This window comes from Delphinapterus leucas, chromosome 4 (assembly GCF_059928025.1).
Source record: "Delphinapterus leucas isolate spDelLeu-1000000601 "Yukka" chromosome 4, BTC_Dleu_Yukka2, whole genome shotgun sequence".
NCBI lineage: Eukaryota > Metazoa > Chordata > Mammalia > Artiodactyla > Monodontidae > Delphinapterus > Delphinapterus leucas.
In genome coordinates, this window is record NC_143132.1 from 47,766,405 (window position 1) to 47,778,673 (window position 12,269).

General features: G+C 40.7%; 1 protein-coding gene and 1 pseudogene across 4 annotated transcripts in view; one reads left to right on the plus strand and one right to left on the minus strand.

Moving 5' to 3' along the window:
• Positions 1–12,269, plus strand: part of CMSS1 (cms1 ribosomal small subunit homolog) — a 383,286-nt gene that overhangs the window by 343,501 nt on the left and 27,516 nt on the right. For all 4 annotated transcript variants that reach the window (XR_002646648.2, XM_022588026.2, XM_089910452.1 and 1 more), the window contains one exon: positions 3,755–3,843. Coding sequence is in view for 3 of the 4 variants with exons in the window: in XM_022588026.2 (XP_022443734.1) it covers positions 3,755–3,843 (89 nt within the window). In the remaining variant the exon portion in view is untranslated. The remainder of the gene's footprint in view (positions 1–3,754; positions 3,844–12,269) is intronic.
• Positions 4,539–7,228, minus strand: LOC111182076 (lysine-rich coiled-coil protein 1 pseudogene; annotated as a pseudogene).

Genomic DNA, 12,269 nt, shown 5'->3' on the forward strand with positions numbered 1-12,269 from the left:
CCCATTCCCCCTCTGTGTCCTCAAGTTCATTCTCTACGTCTGTGTCTTTATTCCTGCCCTGCCATTAGGTTCATCAGTACCATTTTTTAGGCTCCGTATATGTGTGTTGGCATCCAGTGTTTGTTTTTCTCTTTCTGACTTACTTCACTCTGTATGACAGACTCTAGGTCCATCCACCTCATTAGAAATAACTCAATTTCGTTCCTTTCTGTGGCTGAGTAATATTCCATTGTATATATGTGCCACATCTTCTTTATCCATTCATCTGTCAGTGGACATTTAGGTTGCTTCCATCTCCTGGCTATTGTAAATAGTGCTGCAATGTACATTGGGGTACATGACTCTTTGAATTATGGTTTTCTCAGGGTATATGCCCAGTAGTGGGATTGCTGGGTCATATGGTAGTTCTATTTTTAGTTTTTTAAGGAACCTCCATACTGTTCTCCATAGTGGCTGTATCAATTTAGATTCCCACCAACAGTGCAGGAATGTTCCCTTTTCTCCACACCCTCTCCAGCATTTATTGTTTCTAGATTTTTTGATGATGGCCATTCTGACTAGTGTGAGGTGATACCTCACTGTCGTTTTGATTTGCATTTCTCTAATGATTAGTGATGTTGAACATCTTTTCATGTGTTTGTTGGCAATCTGTGTATCTTCTTTGGAGAAATGTCTATTTAGGTCTTCTGCCAATTTTTGGATTGGGTTGTTTGTTTGTTTTTTGGTATTAAGCTGCATGAGCTGCTTGTATATTCTGGAGATTAATCCTTTGTCAGTTGCTTTGTTTGCAAATACTTTCTCCCATTCTGAGGGTTGTCTTTTCATCTTACTTATGGTTTCCTTTGCTGTTCAAAAGCTTTTAAGTTTCATTAGGTCCCATTTGTTTATTTTTGATTTTATTTCCATTACTCTAGGAGGTGGGTCAAAAAGGATCTTGCTGTGATTTATGTCATAGAGTCTTCTGCCTATGTTTTCCTCTAAGAGTTTTATAGTATCTGGCCTTACAGTTAGGTCTTTGATCCATTTTGAGTTTATTTTTGTGTATGGTGTTAGGGAGTGTTCTATTTTCATTCTTTTACATGTAGCTGTCCAGTTTTCCCAGCACCACTTATTGAAGAGACTGTCTTTTCTCCATTGTATATTCTTGCCTCCTTTGTCAAAGATAAGGTGACCATATGTGCATGAGTTTATCTCCAGGCTTTCTATCCTGTTCCATTGATCTATATTTCTGTTTTTGTGCCAGTACCATACTGTCTTGATTACTATAGCTTTGTAGTGTAGTCTGAAGTCTGGGAGCCTGATTCCTCCAGGTCCATTTTCCTTTCTCAAGATTGCTTTGGCTATCATGGTCTTTTGTGTTTCCATAAAAATTGTGAAATTTTTTGTTCTAGTTCTGTGAAAAATGTCATTGGGAATTTGACAGGGATTGCATTGATTCTGTAGATTGCTTTGGGTAGTATAGTCATTTTCACGATGTTGATTATTTCAATCCAAGAACATGGTATATCTTTCCATATGTTTGTATCGTCTTTGATTTCTTTAATCAGTGTCTTATAGTTTTCCGCATACAGGGGTTTTGCCCCTTAGGTAGGTTTATTCCTAGGTATTTTATTCATTTTGTTGCAGTAGTAAACGGGAGTGTTTCCTTAATTTCTCTTTCTGATCTTTCATTGTTAGTGTATAGGAATGCAAGGGATTTCTGTGCATTAATTTTGTATCCTGCTACTTTACCAAATTCATTGATTAGCTCTAGTAGTTTTCTGGTAGCATCTTTAGGATTCTCTATGTATACTATCATGTCATCTGCGAACAGTGACAGTTTTACTTCTTCTTTTCCGATTTGGATTCCTTTTACTTCTTTTTCTTCTCTGCTTGCTGTGGCTAAAACTTCCAAAACAATGTTGAATAATAGTGGTGAGAGTGGACATCCTTGTCTTATTCCTCATCTTAGAGGAAATGCTTTCAGTTTTCACCATTGAGAATGATGTTTGCTGTGGGTTTGTCGTATATGGCCTTTATTATGTTGAGGTAGGTTCCCTCTATGCCCACTTTCTGGAGAGTCTCTGTCATAAATGGGTGTTGAATTTTGTCAGAAGCTTTTTCTGCATCTATTGAGATGATCATATGGTTTTTATCCTTCAATTTGTTGATGTGGTGTATCACACTGATTGATTTGCGGATAATGAAAAATCCTTGCCTCCCTGGGATAAATCCCACTTGATCATGGTGTATGAACCTTTTAATGTATTGTTGGATTCGAATTGCTAGTATTTTGTTGAGGATTTTTGCATCTATGTTCATTAGTGATATTGGCCTGTAGTTTTCTTTTTTTGTGACATCTTTGTCTTGTTTTGGTATCAGGGTGATGGTGGCCTCATAGAATGAGTTTGGGAGTGTTCCCCTCTCTGCTATATTTTGGAAGAACTTGAGAAGGATAGGTGGTAGCTCTTCTCTAAATGTTTGATAGAATTTGCCTGTGAAGCCATCTGGCCCTGGGCTTTTGTTTGTTGGACGATTTTTAATCACAGTTTCAATTTCAGTGCTTGTGATTGGTCTGCTCCTGTTTCTGTTTCTTCCTGGTTCAGTCTTGGAAGGCTGTGCTTTTCTAAGAATTTGTCCGTTTCTTCCAGGTTGTCCATTTTATTGGCATATAGGTGCTTGTTGTAATCTCTCATGATACTTTGTATTTCTGCAGTGTCAGTTGTTACTTCTTCTTTAATGCTTTTAGTTCTATTCCAGCCATATCTGATTGGATGAGTGCCACCCACATTAGGGAGGGAAATCTACTTTATTCAGTCTACCCATTCAAATGTTAATCTCAACCAAAAACACCTACACAGAAACATCCAGAATAATGTTTGACCAAATATCTGGGCACCCTGTGGCCCAATCAAGTTGACACATAAAATTAACCATCATAGTATGTAAACATTTAAAAGCTCAGGACTACCAAACTAGTTAATTTGTACCTAAATATGAATTCTGACCAATATTACTCACAAATTCACATTTTGGGCTTTAAGATATACCGAAAAACTCAAAGGGAGTGAGTAAAGCCTTTCAAAGATTCAAAAATGTGCTCAAAGAGAACAACCACTAAAATCTGGAAGACAGTATGGCATTATGGGAAGTAAGAAACTTACGGTTGCCATGTTTCTTTAAAAGAGCTTTTTAACAGAAAAAATATTAAAGTTTTTATTTTTCCTGGTTCTTGGAGTAAGAATTTACTTTTTCCAGTGTTGAAAGATTTTATAAATTCAAAATAAGAATTTCTCATGATCTATAATCCTTCTGTCCCACTCTCTTAACATTACCCCTGGAGCCAGCACACTGGTGTCAAGAGCTGGCTGGTTCTCAGTGCAGGCAGTATCACTTGTGGGGAAGACTTTGGACCCACATAGGGTTCCCAGGTGTGTGACCTGGGGCAAATTACTTCATCCCTCTAAGCAGCAACTTTCTTATCTGAAAATGGGGAGTTTAATATCTGTAAAATCAGCATGAGTGTTCCATAATTAAACATTCTGAAATTTAGACATCTGAATAATCTTCATTTTTGCAGTTTTATAAATAACACTGCCACCTTGGTTCTTAAATCTCTGGCTTCATTTTGGATCATTTTCTTAAATTCAGCTTCTTAGAGGTGAAATTAATGAGTCAAGGGATAGAACCTTCAAAAAAGATGGTACCAAGATTACACTAGCAATGGGAGAAAGAGAGAGGTGCTTTTCTCATTTTTAAACTTTATGTTTCCTAGAAGCATCAGATGGTGAAGGAGGAGGAGACACAGCAATGATGCAGCAGGAGAGAGCTCCAGTTCCTGCCCTGTCAAAGAAAACCGAACAGGTGACAGTCACTGTGGGAGAGTCACAGCTGTTGGCTCTGAAATCAGCCTCTTCTACCCCTCTACAGCATTCCATGTGCTCCAATACCAGTTATTGGTGGGATTTGAGGGAAGCTTTTACCTTCTCTGCCTTTGAAAGAGCCATGCTTTGTTAATTACAAACCAGCAAGGTCTATTTTTCCCCCTAATATTTTTTTTACAATATAAATATATTTTACAATAATGATATCTTAGATTCTTGTATTACATTTTTACCAAAGACCCAGTTTTATTCTTTTGGGTATAGTTCCTAGGAGAAGACAAATAGCATAGATATGCAAGATTACCCCCACACCAATGCATTATTACAGTACCAAGACATGCTGTGAGCAGGCTCCCAGGCCTTCATGTCTACCTAGCATCATGTCTGTTGTGTGAATTCTTATTGGGGATTTGCTACCTTTGTATTACCACAAGTGGCCATTTGATAAACTTTGCTCCCTGGACTTAGGACCTTTTATTGCCTTTTTAATCTTCTTGCTGGCCACTCACATCCATTTGCACCTTTCTTACATTATTGTCCCTGAGACCTAATTGGTAACCATGTGTGAGTTTTTAAAAGACTATCTGTCAGTCCAAAGTTACCATCTTCTTCATAGTAACATATGTGGCCTTATTCTTATTGTAGATGGCCCTAAACACATTCCACTAGAGTTTTGTGACCCAAAGTTTGTGACCAGGCTCAGGATAATTGTGGGAAGCAGTTTAGCATTTTGGTTACCTACAAGCTGTGACGCCTTGGGCAAGTTAAACTCTCTGTGCCTCAGTCTCCATATTGGTAAAGTGGTGATAATACGTGTATTTTCTTCACAGGGTTACGGGTGAGGATTAAACGATTAACACTTGTTAAGCTCTTTGAACTGTGGTTGGCAAAGAGTAAGCACTGAAGTGATAATTCTTACAGTAAAATATACTTCAAGTCTTTTATTTTATTCATTATTTTTTCTTTGTGAGGTGGGGAATGCAGCAAGATATACGTGTTTAATGTATAATCAGTCTTGGTTTTCTCTCTAGACATTAAATATTTAACTTCAAGGCCCTGTATCAATTTTAGTTTGCACCATTCTTTCTAAGATCTACAGGTTAACATCTGTAGCTTTTCAATTTATTTCACAAAGATGGGGTTTAATTTTACCTCACTTAACTCCACTGACCATACCAGAGTCATGCCTTCTTTGACCTCTGCCTCTAATCAGTGCCTACTTGCAGAACTTGTTTCCAAATATTCTTTTTTTTTGTAGAAATTAGAACTTTATTATATTATAAACATTTCCAGAATATAAACTGATTTTGTATCAAGACTCCTTGAAACGTTTAAAACTGTATGTAACTTAAGCTTATTATAATGTATGTCATTTTCCACTTTCCAATATAGAAAATATACTGCAAGTTAGATCTAACAAAGGAAAAAAAATCAATCTAAACTGCTTCACAGAGAAAACTAATGAATATAAAAACACCCACCCCAAACTAAAACCCAATCAAGAAATAGATTCTGTAAAGCCTATTAATCCTCCAGTTTAAAATAAATGACGTCCTAAGGGAAAAATACTTCCACCATCATAGCAATTTGATGAATTAAAGCAGAGCCACTCTCGTTAAGGGAAATTACATTATGTATAAGAAAAATGTAGTAATGATTTTAGATAAGAGGAAAAGTAATTTCCATGTTGGAGAGCAAGCACACTAAATGTTTTCTGTTCACTTAGCCTTTGTACCTGCTCACGTGAAAAGAGCGATAGGAACATCGTAAAACCAAGCTCCTCAACTCTTTTTTCAGTTTAACCTCAGGAGAACCAATGCAAGAGCTTCAAAATCCAAGGAGAGACTCGTCCCAAAGCATCTCCTCTTCTTCCTTTCTTTGACTTGTTCCTTTTTCTCTTTACTACCCTTAAGTTCCTATTTCTTAGAGGCTACATCTTGGCTTTTTTTCTCCTTTTGGTTCTTAAGTTTTTCTGTACTGACTGTTTCCACCTCTGTTTTGTTTCTTTGGATGCTCTTGTATTTGTCTAAATCTATTTCCTCACAAGCTTTCTTCCTCTTATGCTTGGGCCGCTCCTCCTCTCGTTTTTCCCGGCCTTTCTCTGGGAGCCTTTTTCTCTTCTGACGTATCTGTTTATATCTAGCTTGACGGGCACTGGTACTGTTTTCTGAGGAGAGGTGCCTGTAAACTCCAGATTCTACACTGTATGAGCTACAGTTATACTCTTGCTGACTAAAGTTCAGGGGTACTGGTTTTCCTGAGAAACAGTCCCTGGTGAATTGACAGCAGCTCAGGGAGTCCAGTCTCAGCCTGCTGTCATGAGCTGCTAGCCACTGAGGTAACCACTTTTCCACTGTTTGCGAAATACTGCATGGTCTTCGGTAGGTCTGGACGGTTTCACAAAGGAGTCTTTGATCAAACATTCTACACCTGGGTCTAGAATCAACCTCTTCTTTGCACCCACAGGTTTCCAAATAATCCTCTCTCATCTTTCTGAAACAAGTCTTTGGCTCTAAGCCTCTGGCTTTCTGCACTTTGATGTAATCTTCAAGTTCATCTTGAAAAGAGTCACATGTCTTTGAATGCTTCATTAGGTTGACAAGGAGTTCTCCTTAACAGGTTGAGAACTTGGTGGAGAAATTTGATCATATTCACCCATTGATTGCTTCAGATTTTTAGCATGAACTTTCCCCAAATAGTGAGACTGTGCAACAACTGAGGAGCTAAAAACCATGATGCAGAGATTTAAAAATCTATTTTTGTCCAATACTCCGCTCCCATTCACCTCATAATGTGAAATCCATTGTGATTCAAATTATGGCACTACTCCTTATAAGCCTTTTACAAAAGGTATCTGTAAAAAGTTCAGTCTTTGCTCATTCAACGTGGTACCTTCTCTGAGGCAGGGGCCCCCTCCGCGCCAACGCCACCCTCCAGTGGACAGGCCAAGGTGGAGGAGGCAGAGAGGCAGGGACCACCAATGCCGCCGCCGAGCGAGCAGGGTGGGAGCAGGAGGCGGAGACCGGACTTCCGAGGGGAAGTGGCCACCACCACCAGCGGCCAACTGGACGGCACCGCCGCCATAACGGTGAGGAGCGCTACTGCGCTTGCTCCAAATATTCTTTGTAGCCCACTGGCTTTCTTTTTTATTACTTTCTCCCTTGATTTTATTTTTGATTGTTCCTCACTTTTTCTGGACTCTTTGGTGAAAGAATAAATTTGCATCAGTAAACTCACCCAAGCCTACATCTTTACTGTCTTTTTATTGGCAGAGCGTTCACCTTGCTGAATTTCCACCTATTTTTTACCTCCTTCCAACTTGAGTCTTCTTTTCCCACAACCATCAAGTTAGATAAATGGCAAGGAACCACAGGAAGAAAGGAGAAAGATCGAGGAAGAGAAAGTTAAATACATTCTTAATTTCCATGAGCATTCACCTATCTTTCAGCAGCCCTGGTTTCAACAATAATAAGACGATTTATTGAACACTCACCACAGGCACTGTGTAAGGCACCATGACTCAGTCGTCACAGGTGCCCTGTGAAGTAGGGGGGACCCCATTTTACAAAGAACCTGAAGCTCAGAGAGATGGGTACCAGGAGTGATGACCCACTTGACTGTCTTTAAGCCACACCCTGAGGATGACACTGCTTCCATTTCCCTTTCCACCTGTCCTTCCTCATTCAACTTGGGAAAATTGGATTTACCATGCCATCAAGTAATTTCTTGGTCGCATGCCATTGCTATTTTATGCCAAGGAAAAAAAAATCACCAGAGATTTTACTGCTCATTTTAACCACCTTCATCTTGCTCTAATTTCTTTCACTAACAAATTGCTTTAAGGAAACAAAGTCCTGGGAATTCCCTGGCGGTCCAGTGGTTAGGGCTCCATGCTTCCACTTCAGGGGACACTGGTTCAATCCCTGGTCCGGGAACTAAGATCCTGCATGCTGAGTGGCCAATAAATAAATAAATAAATATAAATTAAAAAAGAATCAAAGTCCTAGGTAGACACAGTGCCCTTATCACTCTCTACAAGCCTATCCTCATTGCCCTGGCCAGAGAATTCACACAGGAACCTCCTTGTGCCCCTCTGCCTTATTTGAGTGTTATCCATCTACTTCTGTGGTCTCCCTACCATGCTGTACACATCTGTGCATCTCCACTGCATCTGGCACGGAACCTTCCCCGAACTGGCACTCATTTGTGACAAGGAATAATGGATGACTAGACTGGTATCCCAGCTTTCTTACCCCTCTTCCCATCTCAACCCTTTGTGTCCAAGCTGTGAGCCATTGGCTCCCTGACACTGCTGCCCACAGATGCCTTTTGGAGCCCCGTGACCATTGTCCCTCCTTCAGCCCCTCCTTGAAGGGTCCCCCACCTTGACATTAGACCTAGGAGTCTCTTCTCCTCCAGCCCGAATACCACACAGTCCCTTGGGCTCTTCTGTGGCCTCCTCGTACTGTCTCCCGCTGCTCTTCTCCCTCTGGAACTCATCTCACCACCCCAAGGACAGCCTTTTTGTCAGGCCGACTGTCATTTCTTGAGTCCTTCTCTAGTTGTTTATGCACATAGAGGTTGCATTTCCAACTACCCCATAAGCACCTCAGAGGACAGGGTTTCTTTTGTGTTCACTGTGGTACCTAGCACAGCCATAGACATATGATTCATTTGGCACATGTGACCAAGTATTTGTTTTTTAATAGTAATCATATTTTTTTCTTGGATCAAAAAAAAAAAGAAAAAGAAAAGAAATTACTGTTTACTATATTTAAGTTTTGAATTTTTTTCAAATTTGCTTAGTTTGCTGTTCTTGAAGGGGTTTTTTGTTTGTTTGTTTGTTTGTTTTGTTTTGTTTTGTCTTGCGGTACACGGGCCTCTCACCGCCGCGGCCCCTCCCGCCGCGGAGCACAGGCTCCGGAGGCGCAGGCCCAGCAGCCACGGCCCACGGGCCCAGTCACTCCGCGGCACGCGGGATCCTCCCGGACCAGGGCATGAACCCGCACCCCCTGCATCGGCAGGCGGACCCCCAACCACTGCGCCACCAGGGAAGCCCCTGTTTGCTTTGTTTTTTAATGCTTGCATAGGAACTGCCTGGCATTATGCTGCTAGCTGTAATATGCATATCACCAGGTGAGAGTGTCCAGTTAGATGGTGTTCCCTCCTTTGCCATAGCTGGGCCTCACATTTTTATTACTGAGTCCACACCTCCCATCTGTCCAGTATTTCAAGCAGCAGGTTTATAACTTTATACAAGTTTTCTACCCTTGCAACTACATCATCTCTAGCAACCATTTCACATCTAAACAATCATCCTTGGCCTCCTTAATAATGTGAGTATAAAGATTTGCCAGTAGTTTTTTTTTTTTTTCCAAATACTGCTTCCAAAATAAATGATGAATTCCCCTACTCCTAGAGATTGCATCACCCTCTTCCCTCCTCAACATCACTCATTTCAGAGCCAGCCCTAGTGACTTTGTAATTATGGTTCCCAGAATATAATCCCTTATGAGGGGTTGCGTGAATTTTCATTGATGTCTCCATGATGTCAGTAGCCTTTTAATGGTTCCATGACCCATCCTTTCCCCCTCAGAGACAACACTGGTCTTCTTTTTTTCTTAAGCTAGCCTTTTGTTTATCTCCTTGGATCATAAAAGAATCTTCAGCAAGAGTACTTATCCCTTTCCCTCCTTACTTACCTCTCTCACTACTGTATTTTCTTACCAATTCTTTTTTTTTTTTTTTTTTTTTTTTTTTGCGGTACACAGGCCCCTCACTGCTGGGGCCCCTCCTGCCTCGGAGCATAGGCTCCAGACGCGCAGGCTCAGCGTCCATGGCTCACCGGCCCAGCCACTCCACGGCATGTGGGATCTTCCCGGACCGGGGCACGAACCCGTGTCCCCTGCATCGGCAGGCGGACTCCCAACCACTGTGCCATCAGGGAAGCCCTCTTACTAATTCTTTATTTTTACATTGATCATTTCATATCTCTCCTACTCTTCAAGATTATTCTTGATTAAGAGAAAAGAGAACTGTGTCCTGTTTACTCTGATTTACCTTCCTCCTTTCCATGCTGGTGTCTCAATTCTGTTTCTCTTTGTATTAATCTATTGTTGTATAACAAATTACCCCCAAAGTTAGTAGCTTAAAACAGAAAAGATTCCTTATCTCAGTTTCTGTTACCTCACAGGCATGGCTAAGTTCAGTCTCTCTGGCTCTACATCTCTCATCAGTTGTCAGTCAAGTTGTAAGCTGGACGTTAGGGGCTCCACCATGAGGAACCCTTCTTGAAGTTCATTCAGGTGGCTGATGGCAGGCCTCAGTCCCTCATCATGTGAGCCTCTCCACAGGGATGCCTCACAACGTTGCCCATGGCTTCCTTCAGGCCATGTGAGTGACCCAAGAGGGAACTAACAAGAGCACTCAAGACCGAAACCAGTCTTTTTTTTTTTTAACATCTTTATTGGAGTATAATTGCTTTACAATGGTGTGTTAGTTTCTAATGTATAACAAAGTAAATCAACTATATGTATACTTATATCCCCATATCCCCTCCCTCGTGTGTCTCCTTCCCACCTTCCCTATCCCACCCCTCTAGGTGGTCACAAAGCACCGAGCTGATCTCCCCGTGCGATGCAGCTGCTTCCCACTAGCTATCTGTTTTACATTTGGTAGTGTATATATGTCCACGCCACTCTCTCACTTCGTCCCAGCTTACCCTTCCCCCTCCCCATGTCCTCAAGTCCATTCTCTACGTCTGCATTCCTGTCCTGCCCCTAGGTTCTTCAGAACCCCCTTTTTTTTTTTTTTTTTTTTAGATTCCATATATATGTGTTAGCATATGGTATTTGTTTTTCTCTTTCTGACTTACTTCACTCTGTATGACAGACTCTAGGTCTATCCACCCCACTACAAATAGTTCAATTTTGTTTCTTTTTTTAGCTGAGTAATATTCCATTGTATATATGTGCCACTTCTTCCTAATCCATTCATCTGTCGATGGAGATTTAGGTTGGTTCCATGTCCTGGCTATTGTAAATAGAGCTGCGATGAACATTATGGTACGTGACTCTTTTTGAATTATGGTTTTCTCAGGGTATATGCCCAGTAGTGGGATTGCTGGGTCATATGGTAGTTCTATTTTTAGTTTTTTAAGGAGCTTCCATATTGTTCCCCATAGTGGCTGTATCAGTTTACATTCCCACCAACAGTGCAAGAGGGTTCCCTTTTCTCCACACCCTCTCCAGCATTTATTGTTTGTAGATTTTTTGATGATGGCCATTCTGACCGGTGTGAGGTGATACCTCACTGTCGTTTTGATTTGCATTTCTCTAATGATTAGTGATGTTGAGCATACTTGCATGTGTTTGTTGGCAATCTGTATATCTTCTTTGGAGAAGTGTCTATTTAGATCTTCTGCCCATTTTTGGATTGGGTTGTTTGTTTTTTTGATATTGAGCTGCATGAGCTGCTTGTATATTCTGGAGATTAATCCTTTGTCAGTTGCTTTGTTTGCAAATACTTTCTCCCATTCTGAGGGTTGTCTTTTCATCTTGTTTATGGTTTCCTTTGCTGTTCAAAAGCTTTTAGGTTTCGTTAGGTCCCATTTGTTTATTTTTGTTTTTATTTCCATTTCTCTAGGAGGTGAGTCAAAAAGGATCTTGCTGTGATTTATGTCAAAGAGTGTTCTTCTTATGTTTTCCTCTAAGAGAGAAACGACAGTCTTTTTATAACCTAATCTGAGAACTGACATCACATCACTTCTGCCATATTCTGTTAGAAGCAGATCAGTAAATCTGGTACACATTCAAGAGGAGGGGATGAATACCAGGAGATGGTGATCACTGGTGCTATCCTGTAATCTGGCTACCACAGTCTGCCCTCTGGGCCCCAGTGATTTACATCCCTCCCATACGCAGAATATATTTGCCCCTCCCAAGGCTTGCAAAAATCTTATGACGTTACAGCATGAGCTTGGTGTCCAGAATTTCATTGTCTAGATCAGGTCCAGGTGCAGTTAAGTTTCCTCTGGTTTAGACCTTTAAGTATAACTCTTTGAGTATATTTCTTCTCAACCTATGAAACTAAAGAGACAAGTTGTCTCAACCCCTACATACCCAACACCAAGCAGTGAGGCAAGCATTGGATAACCTCTATAGGCATTTCTATTCAAATAGGAGTAACAAAGAGTCATTGGTCCACAACATTCAGAAAGTGTTAGGAGTTTCTTGATTAAGTCTTAAGGCCCAGGGTCTTATGGTTCTTGGCACTGCTGTTTGGGTTTTTGTTCTGTCCTCTGAGTCATCCTCCCTTTTTTTTTTAAATGAAAGGTAACATGTGTTTGCAACTAAGCAGCTCTTTCAGCTTGCTTCTTGATAATAGAATTCTCAGGGCTCCTCTCTG